This window comes from Emys orbicularis, chromosome 3 (genome assembly GCF_028017835.1).
Source record: "Emys orbicularis isolate rEmyOrb1 chromosome 3, rEmyOrb1.hap1, whole genome shotgun sequence".
NCBI lineage: Eukaryota > Metazoa > Chordata > Testudines > Emydidae > Emys > Emys orbicularis.
Genome location: NC_088685.1, coordinates 80,410,238 through 80,425,757, shown reverse-complemented (window position 1 = coordinate 80,425,757; position 15,520 = coordinate 80,410,238). Strand labels below are relative to the sequence as shown.

General features: G+C 39.3%; 1 protein-coding gene across 1 annotated transcript in view; it reads right to left on the bottom strand.

Annotated features, from left to right (window-relative positions):
- Positions 1-15,520, bottom strand: part of GRIK2 (glutamate ionotropic receptor kainate type subunit 2) — a 591,009-nt gene that overhangs the window by 120,504 nt on the left and 454,985 nt on the right. The window contains exon 13 of the mRNA XM_065402064.1: positions 12,317-12,534. Within this exon, the coding sequence (XP_065258136.1) occupies positions 12,317-12,534 (218 nt within the window). The remainder of the gene's footprint in view (positions 1-12,316; positions 12,535-15,520) is intronic.

Below are 15,520 nucleotides of genomic sequence, written 5' to 3'. Positions count from 1 at the left end.
CACAAATGAAGGTGTGAGTACAGCATGGGTAGGGGGTAGGCATACTGTGATGACTGTGGTGTGTGTGTGTGTCATTCCTCCTTATTGCTTCCTGCTCCCTGCTCCCAGGACTCAAGTGTTCCAGTTCCTGTGTCTGTATGTGTGTGTGTTCATAGCACTAGGTGTGTGCAGTCACTCAAGGACTGCTGCTGAAAATACAGGCCATTTGGATTGTTGTTTTGTTTTGTTCAGACTGCTGCTGACATAACTGGTTCATGGTTAATATGTGTTTCAATTGACCACCTAACTGCATGTCTTGCTTCGATTTCCTTGTGTTTTGGGATTCTGGCTCTGGGGTGCATGAGTGTGTATAACACACCCATACTATCTTTCATGTCGCTGGTACAGATAACCGTGGAAAATCAGGATGTAGTAGTGAGGATGTGGTAGCATGGGCTAGCCACCCCAGTACAAGCCCATGAGACTCTGAATGTGTACTGTACCAGGGTACCTGCCACCGCGTCTTCATTGCTATTGTTACTAGTTAGCTAAAAGCATGTCTACCCATGCTGAAATTTGTGGTGCAGATGTTTCCTTATAGACACTCTATAATAATGTACTTGGAGAATGGGTCCCTATTAGGATGAAAAGAAAGTTTGGAAATTGACACTAATATCATCTAAGAATTGTTATTTTAATTCTATGCTGATTACAATTCTATTGTTCTTTGATGGTGGGAGACACCCATGACTATTAGGTTAGACTTTGGACTAGTCAGTTTTGCTAAAATGAGAGTTGTCTGTGAAGAGCAACCTATAATTCCTTCCCCCAGGATTATTTCAGGATAAGGAGGAAACAGATGGTACTTAAGCTGTGGAAATATTGATTCAGATGAAGCCAATACAGAGGAGATTTTTCCTAATGTCAACTTTTTATTTGTTTTGGGTTCCTCCCCACCACATCCTCTTAAAAATAGCTAGTAGTGAATCTATTCAACTGTTTATGTGATAAGTATTTTATTTATTTATTGTAATTATTGTGAGCGATTAATCCTGTCTGTGCTGGAAAGCGATGTGTATTTCATGGAGATCGCATTTAAATACATTACTGCTATGTATAATATCAGGTTAAGTGTTGTATTTGGAGACAGGAAAAGATGAAGAATAAGAAGGACTCACTTCTCCATTGCCCCACAGCACATTTACCCCACTCCAGCAGTTTAAAGAGGCTGTAAAGGCATCAGAGCTGCCCATTGGGGAAAAGTTCTATTGTAGGTGCCTGTTTAAATGTCTTAGAGCCAGCAAAGCATCTCTTTACAGCCCACAGTGCAATGACTATGCAGGGGTGCATGGCCTGGGGAAGGAGGCTTGGATGGAGCCCTACTATGCTCTGGCTAGTCTTGGCCACTGCAGCAGGCCCTACAGGCCCCCGACAGCCCCAAAATATGGGGATGGAGATGTCAAGATGTCAGAAAGCCACCTTAATTGTCATGCTCCCTGTTCCTGCACTGTATGTAGCTTGACTGGAAGAGACAATCAGACCCTCTGCATGGGTTAGGTCTGATCTCCATCCCCAGACTAGGCAGAGAGATCAATCACCCCCAAATAATTTATAATGCCAGATTTCCTGATTCTCTTTCATGTCGGGCTCAGTTGCATTCTCCTTCTAATGGTTTGTATCCAAGTATCACCTTAACCTATCCCACACAGCTTCATGCCTGGCTGGCTCCACTGACCGTTGTAGGGGTTTACGGGTGATTAGAATTTTGGAGGGGCTGAGGCAATCTGAGATCGTCAGGGACTGCCTATGTCATCCTCATGACACAGAATTTGTGACCACAGATTCAACTGTTGTCTTTGTGGATGTTTTTTGCAGAACCTTTCGAGTCAGAGAAGTTGTGGTTAATTTGAGGAAGAATCGCACTAGGTAGTAAGATGAGGGTGATGTTATTCTCAAGTTTCATATTTCTTGTAGTTAAGGGCCCTCCTGCATTGCTCAGACATACTAACGATGTAATAATTTATCCTGTTTTGGCTTTGAGATCTTATCCCTCTTCCCAGCCAGCAGTACCAGACTCTATTTTCCTTCATGACCACATTCCAATTTGAAATGGCTCTAAAATAGGATTTTATATTAAATGTATTGGGTTGCATTCTGAGAAACATGGTACCCATTCATTTGGGATCATTACACATTTCAGCAGCTAGGCTTGGTTTAGTCACGCAGGACATTTGATCCATTAGCCAATGAGAGTCCAATTATCACCCACTGTATCTGTGAATAGTGTATGTATAAATGTCATTGTCCTTCTCTTTCTTCTCCACCAGCATGTAAGAACTGGCACTGCATTATCTACTGATTTTATTCCATGATAATAATATCCTCAATCTGTGGTGTTCTTTGTTGTTGTTGTTGTTGTTGTTGTTTTAAATGAGCAGGGCTGCAAGAAATAATTCTTCCTTGTATCTGGAACTGTAGCCACAGCTTCATACATTGGGCCTACAAGCAAGCTATCAGAGGAGTAGCAGATTGCAGTGAGGCTTCAGGATCAGGCATGCATGACTGCACTGGCATGGCTTTTCGGGGATGTTATGGAATCAGTTGTTGCCAGAACTCTGCTCTATGGAAATTCCTGCAAACCCTAATAGTGCATCAAGACAAGAATTATTTTGATTCTAGAACAGAGGTCACTTCCCAGAGTTGAGCAGCTTTGCCTAGAGGCATTTCCCCTGTTCCATACTGGTATGGACACCACATGAAAAGACAGGAACAGAATTTAGACTGGCCCATATACAGAGTACAGCAGCCACATGCTCTTATTAAAAAGAATTAGTAAACAGACAAAAATGTTAGGGAGGTCTGTTGGAGGCAGTGACATTCTCTTTCTTCCTGTTTGGAAGAAATGTGCAAAGATCAAATTGAAAAAAAAATATGTAAAATGTTTGTTGTTTTTAAAATAGCTGAGACTGAACTTTTATATAAATTGTTGATTGCCTTATTTGGACTTCCAGTTAAAGGATAACAGTTAAATGTTAAATTAATTTTGCACCTGCTAATTGCAGCACAGTATGAAATGTCAGCTAAATGGGAATGAAAAATTGCTCCCAAATCATAAAAACAATTCAAATAAAGATGGGAAAAGTGGTTTAGAAGAATCAAATTATATGAAAATCTGAACAGGCCTGGATAAATCCTCCCTAACTAATGCATGTGTCCTCATTATTATAAACCAACTGTCTATAAAGCCAAGGAAAACAGTAATTGTTTGTGCTGTTATGAGAGTGTATAGCCAATAATAATGTGTGCACTTAAAGTACATTCCACTTTTAGAGCTCTTACCAGTAGAGATGGTAGGAAAATAGAATTTTCCCCATGGAAAATTTCAGCTTTTTGGCAAAATATCTTTACTGAAAATTGATTTTTTTTCCCAAAGTGGTGTTCTGGTGCCTCTTGGGAGTTGTAGTTCAGATGCCTTGCACTGCCATCCTTCTGTATTGGTCAGGTTCTCTGGCCAGACCATATCTCCCATGATGCATCACATCAGGGATGCTATGAAGCACCTTAACAAGATGGCACCAAATGGTGCATCATGGAAGATGTTCAACCTATAGAGACTTGGAGCATAAGGCACCTGAACGACAACTTCCATGAGGCACTACAGCACCAGTTTAAATTGAAATGTTTTGATTTTCAGCCCCAAAGCATTGGGTTTTTAGTATTTCATTGACATGTCAAAGCTTTACATGGAAAGCAGACATTTTTTGTGGAAAATGTCATTTAATCAAAAATCCAATTTTCTGACAAAAAACAGTTTTGATGAATTTTTTTGACCAGCGCTAATTACCAGTTCCATTGATATTAGGGTGACCAGATAGCAACTGTGATAAAACGGGACAGGGGGTGTGGGGTGACAGGTGCCTATATAAGAAAAAGTCCCAAAAAACGGGACTGTCCCTTTAAAAATGGGACATCTGGTCACCCTAATTGATATTTCCTATATAGATAAAAGGGAATGCTGCCAGAACTGCTATGCTCTCCAGAGCTAGGAAGAGATTTTTTAAGTGTGCCCACTGTACAAAGTGGAAATTAAGAACAGGAAAGGGTAGTTTGAGTATTTTGAAAATTTCTCAACCCTTAAATCTTTTATACCAGGGCTAGCCTTCCAATGGAAAAGGAGGAAGCCACATTAGGCAGAGATGGCATGATATACAAAGAAAAGAATAAAAAATATTCCTTACAGAACAATCTCACACTGTCAGGTGAGAATGACCAGATAACCAAAAGTTCTTTTCCACTTCTCAGTTATATCATGCAATATTGGAATTATTCAGTAAATAATTATTTGGAAAAACCCACAGGCACCAATACTGATTACATACATGTGTTACTCATCTGGAATGACATTTACACACTTGCCCCTTCTGTCACTCTCTCAAATCATGCCAGCTGAAATGTCACTCCAAGCCAGGCTACAGGCAATGAGCAAGGTTTTTCCTTTAGCTTCTTTTTCTGGCTACTAGACGCTTCTGAGCAGCCAAAACTTCCTCTCCCTCCTGCTTTTCATGGCTCCTTTGGTCCCTCTGTAACTGTAAGTGCAGCCCAATCCAGGAGGAATTAGAAAGAAGGAGGTAACCAGCACCGCTGATCTCTGGTCCTGAGCAGCAGCACATTCCACCCCCAAGGAACAACCACGAGGGAGGGATATAGAACAAGAAGGATTAAGAAGAATGAGAAATGAATTAAGAGGGGAAGCATGGAGGGGAGAATGGATCATTATGGAAAGAGGGTCAGAACGAGGAGAGAGAGACAATCTTGAAGAAAACTAGAGATGGGGCAGAAAGATTGGGAAGGAGAGGAAAGGGAAAAGAAACTCTGGGTATGTCTACACTGCAATTAAAAACTAGCAGCTGGTCTATGTCAGTTGACTCGGGCTCGCAGGGCTCAGATTGTGGGACTGTTTAATTGCAGTGTAGATTTACAGATTCTGGCTGGAGCCCAAGTTCTAGGATCCTACGAGCCTGAGTCAGCTGGCACAGGCCAGCCACGGGTGTCTAATTGCAGTGTAGACATGCCCTCTGTAGAGACAAATTGGAGAAGGATGGTCTTCTAGCTAATGCACAGGACTTGTAGTCAGGACTAGGGTTCATTCCCAGTCTGCCACTAACTTGCTGTGTGATCTTGTACAAGACATGTAATCACTGAGTGTCTCAGTTTCCCTCTCAGTAAAATGGGGCTATCATATAGATCTACCTCCTAAAGAGCTAAAAATTCAAAAATTCCTGGGATGGAAGTACTGGTATTAACTTATTAAGTTAGATAGAGGAAGACAGGCTGAATAAAAAACCTCTTGTTTGTTGTTATTTGTATTGCAGCAGAGCCTGAAAGTGCTGAAACAATGGGTCCCATTGTGCTAGGAGCTGTACAAACACAGAGAAAGAGCAAGTCCCTGCCTTTAACAATTTACAGTGCACTGGCACAGGAAATGTCTACAAGACAGGAAATGGGGACATACAGATATAACATCACTTGCCGAAAGTCACACAGAGACACAGTGCCAGAGCCAGGAACAGAATCTACGTCTCCTGAGTCTCAGTCTAGTACCCCTCATCCACTATGGTTAATTATGCTGCACAATTACAGGCTCTGAGGACATCATGCTGATATAAATCCTAGCACCCTTCCTCTTCCTTCCAACAGTGGATTTCAGGAAGCTGAGCTCACATGAGCATGTTCCCTGGGGCCTAGTTGGTGAAGTCTACCCATCCCAGCACTCTCATCTTTTGTATCTTGTCTCTAGTAAGTTTAAATCCTCCAGCCAATATGTGTGTGTTCCTGGTTTAGTCTTTTCTTCTAGACATAGACATAATGTTCTTCTTTGCTAGCTCCTCCAAAATTGGCTGGGTTCCAAAGATATTAAAAGGAAGATTTCAGTGAGCTTTTATATCAATAATTTATGCTGAAATTACTGTCAATCTCTGGGCTGCTACTGTGCTTCACTGTGATTGGAGCTAATAGCTATTACCGGGATTTCATATTTTAATTTAACATTAAGAAACCATCTGGAGCTTTTATTTCATGCTAACATAATGCCACAGTTGTGCTCAATATAGTCAGCAGCTTTATCTTGCTATAATGAGAGAGAAACACACACGCACTGAATCAAATTATACCTTCATATTTGTCACATTTGTGCATTTCTGCTGAAACCATATTTTCATAGAATTTAATATCAGATCTAGTCTGACCTCCTGCATAACACAGGCCAAAGATCCTCACATAGTCATCTCTGCATCAAACCCATAGCTTATTTCACCTATAGCCTATCTTTTCCAAATATATTCAGTCTTGACTTAAAGTTGAAAGAGGAGGAGAATCCATCACACCTTGAGATTAGTTGTTCCAATGGTTAATTACCAAAATGTGTGCCTTTTTTCCAGTCTCTATTTGTCTAGCTTCAGCTTCCAGCCGTTGAATCTTGTTATGCTATCTTCTGCTAAACTAAAAAGCCCCCTGCTGTCAAAAATCTCTTTTCCATGCAGGAACTTATAAACCACAATCAAGTCACCTCCTACCCTTCTTGTCAATAAACTAGATTAAAGAAGCTCAATCTCTCACTATAAGGCATGTTTTTCATACCTCAGATCATTTTTGTAGCCCATTCCTGATCCCTCTCCAATTTGTCAATATCCTTTCTGAAATGTGAACACCAGAACCAGACACAATATTCCAGCAACAGTCTCACTAAAGCCATATACAGAGGTAAATACTCCCTCCCTCCTTCTACTTGATATTCTCTTGTTTATAGATGCAAGGATGCATTGGTCTTTTAGCTACAGCATCGCACTATAAGCTACCGTGACCTCTGACTCCTTTTCAGAGACTGATTTTCATGATACAATCACCATTTTTAAGTGTGACCTACATTCTTTTAGATGTATGACCTTGCATTTGCTGTGTTAAAACAGACACTGTTCAAATGCACCCACCTTACCAAGTGATCTAGATCAATTTGTAAAATTGACCCGTCCCCATTATTATTTACCACTCCATCAATTTTGTGTAATCTGCAAATTTTACCAGCAATATTTTTTATATTTTCTTCCAGATCATTGATAAAAATATTGAATAGCATTGGACTGAGAACAGAGCCTGCTAGGACCCCACTAGAACCATCACCACTGGGTGATTCCCATGTACAGTTACTTTTTGAAATTTATTAGTTAACCATTTTTAATCCATTTATTATGGGCTACATCGATTCCGTATAATGCTATTATATCATAATGTTATTTGAGACTAAGACTTACAGAAGTCTAACTTTATTATTGCAACACAACCACCTTTATCAGTCAAACTTGTATTCTCATCAAAAATAATTTCAGGTTTATTTGACACGACCTATTTCTCATAAAATCATGTTGATTACCATTAATTATGTTACCATGTTTTAGCTATTTACCGATTATATCCAACATCTGCCTTTCTATGATTTTGTCCAGGATTAATGTCAGGCTAACAAGCCTATAGTTTCTTGGTTCATCCTATTTACCCTTTTTAAATATTGGCACAGCACTAGCTTTATTCCAGTACTCTGGAACTTCACCTGTGTTCCAAGATTTTATTAAAACTCAACATTAATTATTCAAAGACCTCCTTGGCCAGTTCTTTTAATACTCATGGATGCAGGTCCTCTGATCCTGCAGATTTTTAAAAAAAGGTTTAACTTGAATAGTTCCTGTTTAACATCCTCCCTAGTTACTGATGGTATAGAAACCATTTCACAATCAGTGTAAGACAGGGATCGGCAACCTTTGGCATGTGGCCCGTCCTCAGAGATCAACAAGTATATATATATTCTACCATATGGAACTATATTCTGTTAGCTCAAAATGAATGAAATTAGATTATGATCATTTCCACCTAGTCAACCATCAGGTTTGTCAAGGAGGTTCTGTTGGTGTAAGTGGGAAAGAATGTAGTCCAGTGTTAGATTTTGTTTTCTATGCCACATACATCTGAGTACTAAAATTTCTTCCTTATATACTCAACTGCAACCAACAGCACATGTATCAAGGAAACTCTTACTTCCACAAGGAAGAGACTAATGGATATTGGGTTAATCAACTGAGATTGTGGAGTTTTCATTTATCCCTTCCATCTGAGCTCCATATTTCCTCTATTGGTAGTACTAGTGCAACATCAATGGGCAGTTCTAATGCTGTGTATTTAAAACTATACCCCACTTTCCAAGCTCCTTTCCTTTCATAAGTCTTTCAGCTTCAAGTAACCAAATTGTGTGAATTCTTAAACTGCTTTTAAGCTTAGCTCCTCAGTACCACGTATAACATGATACTAATTAACTGATAATATTTAGATAAAACAGCAACAAATGATCACAAAAATGTTAGGAAGAGTTTGACTGATGCTCTCAACAGAGTCACTGGGTTATTAATTTTTTTTTTATTATTTTTTTTTTCTACATGTATATTCACTGCAAAATACTTTGCCTTTAGATCAGTGCTTAATTTGTAATGAAAGAGATGCAAGGCTCATACAATTTTTGTACTTTCATAATTAATACAGCAAGCCCAGAGGTGCCGGGGATATGAACTGCCAAGCCTAGAGTTGCTAGGGCTCAGCCCTAGCAAGCCCTGGCACAAATTAAGCACCGCTTTAGATACAATGTTGTAAATCCAAATTGACTCCAATAAATGTATTTACACCAGTGTAATTGAGAGCAGAATTTTACCCTAAATTTAACAACTGAGTCCTGTGCTCTGACTTCACTTTCCTTGTTCACCCTTGCTGAAGTGGTGAATTCAATAAAAATGTACTAGAAGCACTACAAAATTGAGTTTTCTGATGCTATGTTTCTGTTGTGTGCAGTCAAGTCTAGTACATTTCAAACTTCTATGTGCCACTGAAGGGAAAGCATTTCCATGCAAGAGATGCAGTCATTGCTCTACTGACTGTAAATGTTCTTCTGTTCTTGGAGGCAACATAGAGGCAGACACAAGGAAATAAAGGAAGGAATGTGAGAAGGATCAGAAACAAAACAGGATACATATTCAAACAGAGGAACAACACACAGAAGCACAAGAGAAGATGAGAAAGATAGTGTGTATAAGAGCAATATATATTGGGGGAAATATGCAGAGAAGAGATAGGAGGAAACAAAAAAGCAAGAAGGAGAAATAGTGTCTGGAGAAGAAAGGAAGGTGTCATGGAGAATTTTTTTAAATAAAGAAAAAAGTTAAGGACAGAGAAAAACGATGCTGGCAACTAGAGTCAAAGACACTGCTAGGTAAAAACTGTCTCCTAATATTTTAGAGTCCAGCCTTCCAATCTGAAGGAGTATAAGATCAAAGTCTTCTGCCAAACAAAAAAGACATTGAAGTCCGGTAGTGTTTTCTGGTAATGCAATAAATACCTTGTGTCATCTTTATGTCCTGGGACTTTAATCATGTTGGTACTTTAAAAATCTCAGTTTTTAAACCTTTTCTGAATGTTGTTTTATTGGATTGCTACACATATTTCCTGTCATAAAAGAAGCTCTAATGGATTAGTTACTTCCATCAATTTCATAGAATCATAGAACCATAGATTTTTAGGTCAGAAGGGACCATTATGATCATCTAGTCTGACCTCCTGCACAACACAGGCCACAGAATCTCACCCACCCACTCCTGTAACAAACCCCTAACCTATGTCTGAGCTATTGAAGTCCTCAAATCATGGTTTAAAGACTTCAAGGTGCAGAGAATCCTCCAGCAAGTGATCTGCGCCCCACGCTGAAGAGGAAGGCGAAAAACCCCCAGGGCCTCTGCCAATCTGCCCTGGAGGAAAATTCCTTCCCAACCCCAAATATGGTGATCAGCTAAACCCTGAGCATGTGGGCAAGACTCACCAGCCAGACAGAATTCTCTGTAGTAATTCAGATCCCACCCCATCTAACATCCCATCACAGGCCACTGGGCATATTTACCACTAATAATGAAAGATCAATTAATTGCCAAAATTAGGCTCTCTCATCATACCATCCACTCCATAAACTTATCAAGATTAGTCTTGAAGCCAGATATGTCTTTTGCCCCCACTGCTCCCCTTGGAAGGCTGTTCCAGAACTTCACTCTGATGATTAGAAACCTTCATCTAATTTCAAGTCTAAACTTCCTGATGGCCACTTTATATCCATTTGTTCTTGTGTCCACATTGGTACTGAGCTTAAATAATTCCTCTCCCTCCCTGGTATTTATCCCTCTAATATATTTATAGAGAGCAATCATATCTCCCCTCAGCCTTCTTTTGGTTAGGCTAAACAAGCCAAGCTCTTTGAGTCTCCTTTCATAAGACAGGTTTTCCATTCCTCGGATCAACCTAGTAGCTCTTCTTTGTACCTGCTCCAGTTTGAATTCATCCTTCTTAAACATGGGAGACCAGAACTGCACACAGTATTCCAAATGAGGTCTCTCCAGTGCCATGTATAATGGTACTAACACCTCCTTCTCACCACTGGAAATACCTCGCCTAATGCATCCCAAGACCACATTAGCTTTTTTCACGGCCATATCACATTGGTGGCTCATAGTCATCCTGTGATCAACCAATACTCCGAGGTCCTTCTCCTCCTCTGTTACTTCCAACTGATGCGTCCCTAGCTTATAATAAAAATTCTTGTTATTAATCCCTAAATGCATGACCTTGCACTTTTCACTATTAAATTTCATCCTATTACTATTACTCCAGTTTACAAGGTCATCCAGATCTTCCTGTACGATATCTCCGTCCTTCTCTGGCAATTGGCAATACCTCCCAGCTTTGTGTCATCCACAAACTTTATTAGCACACTCCCACTTTTTCCTCAGATCTTTTTGAAAAAAAAAAAAAAAAGTCTATGGAAACTATTCTGAACCTTCCCTACCAGCCTCTGAGACAACAAGCTTACAAAGTCCTCAGTCACTGAAATTTAATCAATTCTTATTTTCCAGGTGAAAGTTGAAAGTGAGACTACAGAAAGTATGTACAGTAAAAGCTTTTTTATCTGGCATGTGTGCTGCCTCCGCCCGCAGGCACCCTCCCCACAGCTCCCATTGGTCGTGGTTCGCGGTCAATGGGATCTGCAGAGCCAGCGCTTGGGGCAGGGTGGAGGCAGCATGCAGAGCCACCTAACCGCGCCTATGCCTAGGAGCAGCAGGGACAGGTCGCTGCTTGCAGTGAGCTGCCCAAGGTAAAAAAAGGTTTTACTGTACTTACTTATATATGTATCACTACCATAAGATTAGATAATGATTTCTTAGCTCTTTCAGCTGAATAAATGGTGAAATTTTTACTCTATGCAGCTGAGTAAAGGGATGTAAAGGTGCCTTTAACTCACCCTTGGCACTGCCCAGATCTCTGGCCACACCCTCAGTCTCAGTGTAACACAAGAAAGCCTCAGGGCTTTTCTATGTTATAGTAGCATGTAATGGCTGTTAAGTGATAATTATGCTAGCTAAGGAACTCCAGAGTATGATGCATTTTCCAGGCCTGCAGTATATCCCTACACTGGGGAGCCATAGGAACCTCTTGTGCTGTCAAATCTGAAGGGCCACGATCTGGCCCAGGATATGTACTTAATGCTAATTTGTGCCAACCTAGTTAATTGGTGGAGCGGGAGAAGTGGCATTTCTTCTATCTCTAATCAGGCTTCAATTTAGCTAAAAATTAGCACATTATATTGTCTGTTGAATCACCACAAGGCAGAGGGCAGGGAGATGTTATATGAATCTGAGCTAGTCAAAATTCAATTTGAAAGGTTCTCAGAAATGCAATGTCCATAAGATTTGCCCAGCTGCGACAGTGAAGACTGCAGTATCAGCATCTAGATATCTGAAGTTAGACAGATAGATACATAATTAACTATGATAAAATTATTGACCTGATCCTGAAATCCCTATTCAAGCAAAACTCACACTCAGATCCAGCAATGGGAGATTCGCCTGAGCGATTCGCCTCACGTCAGTATTCTTGACTTACTCCATTACAATGCACTCAGCATTCTGAGGAAAAATCATCAGAAAGATCTAAGCGGATCCAAAGCCCTGCTTTTTTATTTTCAGGAGAAAATTTCAAGAAATGGAAACTTAATTTTTTACTTTCATGAGAAAGTTTATGTATGAACAAGATGTTTCTTTTGCTCTCTTGCAAACACACAAAAATGTAATTTTTCTAAACGGGTTTGATTGCAGTGGGAATCATCTCACATATTATATCTCTGCTCAGCAGGCTTAATTCAAGGTCTTTTTACTTTCAGAATCATGTTTCAGCATTTTTTCCAGTCAGAACATAAAGGGCCTACCTTGAAGAAAGTCATGGTTGCTCCATCTTCCACTGCACCATACTCTATCTTTGTCTGCTTGGCTAAATCATCAGCTGAATCAATGGGAGATTCCATGCGCTCCACTGTCAGAAAGGCGGCTAGGTTAGCAGTGTACGAGGAAATGATGATAAGTGTGAAAAACCACCAAATGCCTCCCACTATCCTGGTGGAGAGGGCTTTGGGCATAAGCTCAGAACCTAATGGAAATTAGGGGAGAAAGGTGAAACCAGTGCACAGAAAACAATCCACAAGCATTCGGCACTTTTTTTGTCACAGTGTTGAGAACAGAATCACTGCACAAAAAATCTTTAAGCTACAGGCTTACATATTGCTTGTACAAACAAACACAACTGAAATGGAAAATAGGGACTGATTACACTACAAGACAGATTTGGGGACTGTGGGAAACAAAATATAGTAATGGGAGACTCAAAGCGCAGTTTTGGCATGAGATAATGTGCAATCTTATTTTTATTTTTATTTTTATTTGTTTCATGACAATAGAAAACAAGAAGCAAAAGCAGTAATTGGAACTGGATTGTCAAAAGAAGCTTTATACTAAAAAAAAACCTCACAGCAGGCTTGAGCCTCTAAGTTAATAATAATACTTACTGTAGCCTGTCTACTGTGCTTTTTCTTCAAAGCATTTAAAGATTAATTAAGCAGTTCATAAAAACTTTTTTTGATGAAAGAAAAATATGTTGTTGCTGAAAAAAGCAAATACAAAGCAGAGTATTTCAACTCCCCAAAACTATAAGAACCTTGACTTCTGCCACTTCTATTGTAATAAAGTCTTGTTTAGCAATTTCTCAGATAAAAGAAAACATCTCCCATCTCTATAATTAGCCCACAATTTCAGATAAACATGGGAGGCTGTGCCACACATTTAACTTGATAGAGCAGCAATGACAATATTAGACTGTTATGCATAAAGTAGATAAAGATAGATTATAATGCATTGCTGGAGTTGCCTGCTCATGGCACTAAAGAATGGAGGGGGCGCCACACATTGTATGGTAATTTGCATAATTATTAATGCCAATTTATAGCCTAATGAGACAATTTGTAGCACATGACCTCCTCTTGTGCTTAATTATTATGAACAGGGAAAAATGGAATTCAGTTTACTTAATTTGCATCAGAAATATAATTGTAAACTGACATGTATGGATTTTTCCCCATTAAATTATAGCTAATAATCATAAGGTAAACAATTCAAGTTTTGCCATGAATAAAATATATAAAAAAAACTTTGAGAAGTATATATGCATTTTTAAAGAAATAGTTTATCAGTATTGATATATCATTTGTAGTCAATTAACTGATTTTTATTACTACTTGGGTAAAATGAATGAAGGCAAGATGGACTATTTTATTCCTGATAAATTATTTTGTTTATATTACATTAATTAAGGAACTGGTCCAGCAAGGTAACACATCTTCAGATAAATGTAGGTTATGCCAATCTTTCAACATCAATGCAACAAAAAAGAAAAAGAAAAGAAGTGGTATCATGACTGGACTATTTGATCCAAAACAGTCCATCTGACCCTGCAGTTCATCTTACTCTTGCTGTTTCAAACAAAAAAAGGTGACAGACTTGGGCATGATAGCCAACTCCAGCGCCAGACTCTGCCTAGAACTCTCCAAGGAAAAAAGTAAAAAAGTACCTTTCTGATGTAGTCGCTCCTAGGCCCTGTCAGTCAGACACTTAGACACCATAACACTACAATATTTCCTAATAAGCCCACCATCTTCAAAGTATTATTTTAATTAAAAATCAACACTAGTAGAGTCAAACAAGACTGGGGAAAAAAGAACAGTGGAAATGTTTGCCACAGTTGCCCCAATTACCACAAGTTCATATCTTACCCAAGGACTTAAACAGAACGCCACCTAGGCCTGTGAAACAGAGCCTGGTTAGGTGCTGACTGTCATGTACCCAAGGTAACGTCATGTCCAGCACTATATCCCACAGTTTCCTGGGGGCTAGGGGTGTCAGCAAAAAATGTATGAGTTTCCTCTATCATGTATCCTCCTCCAGCATTAAAGAAAAGTGTTGTAAAGACATTAATCAATATTGAAGTGACATTTAAATATCTATTAATGTGTGTACTAACTGGCCACAATTGATATTATATGTATTTATGGGAAATTATTATAACTAACTAGAACTAAGCACAATTTGTGTTTGTGTCAAAACTTACTGTTGTGTCACATTAGGGCTGCAAGGCAAACTGAAAAAAGCAATAATCAAAGATAGGATGACCCTTCACCCATAACATGGTTTCCTCATTAAGTTATTGTAGCATGTATGGTGCAAAAGGCAAAATGGTATAATGTAAGGATGGAGTATCAACCTTAACTAGAATTATACTTGCTGTTTGTGGTCTGTGCCACAATCTTAATAGTATTGGAAATTAGCAGCCATGTGGAGGGGATAACACTTTGCATTCATATGAACCTTGATGATCCATTGGGGAATTCTGATGTAAGCCCCCCCAGATTTGACTCATTCATCCAGGGTATCTGCCTTTCTATTGGCCAGGTTAGTGACTCTGTTCCATTTTCTTTCAAGATGTGGATTAAAAGTTAATACTGTTCTGATGAACATTAATTTGAGAGGTTTCTGTCTGAAAACCCATGGTTTGCTCCAACTCTGTCCCTTATAGAGATGGCCATGTCCTATCCCCCACATTTTATAGCACCCAAATGTGCAACGCTCATGCATGGCTCTATCAATATCTTGAAGAAAGACAAATGCCATATAGACATCCTCTCTACTCCTTCTATGTGTTTTGGCCCAGTTTTACACAGTACACCTATCTTTGCCATCAGTATAGAAAAGAGGGGAGCACTAGGCTCTAATGCCCTGATCTTGCACGCCTGGAAATCAGTGGGAGTGTTCTCACTGGCATCAGGGAGCACAGGATCAGACCCCAAATGAAGATTATGTGAACATAAATAATTTTGGGAGGTTTTTTTTTTTGTTTTTTTTTTTTTTTTAAATGACTGTTGATCTGGAAATCTCACTGGTAAATCTCACTATATAGTGCCTTTGAAACTACTGTAGTCTATTAGGTAGCCTTCATTAAGGGCTGTGGTTTTAAGCATTTAGGTTGTGAGATTATTTAGAATATATTTGAGTTATCTGTTTGATGTTGTCCGCTTACTAAACACATA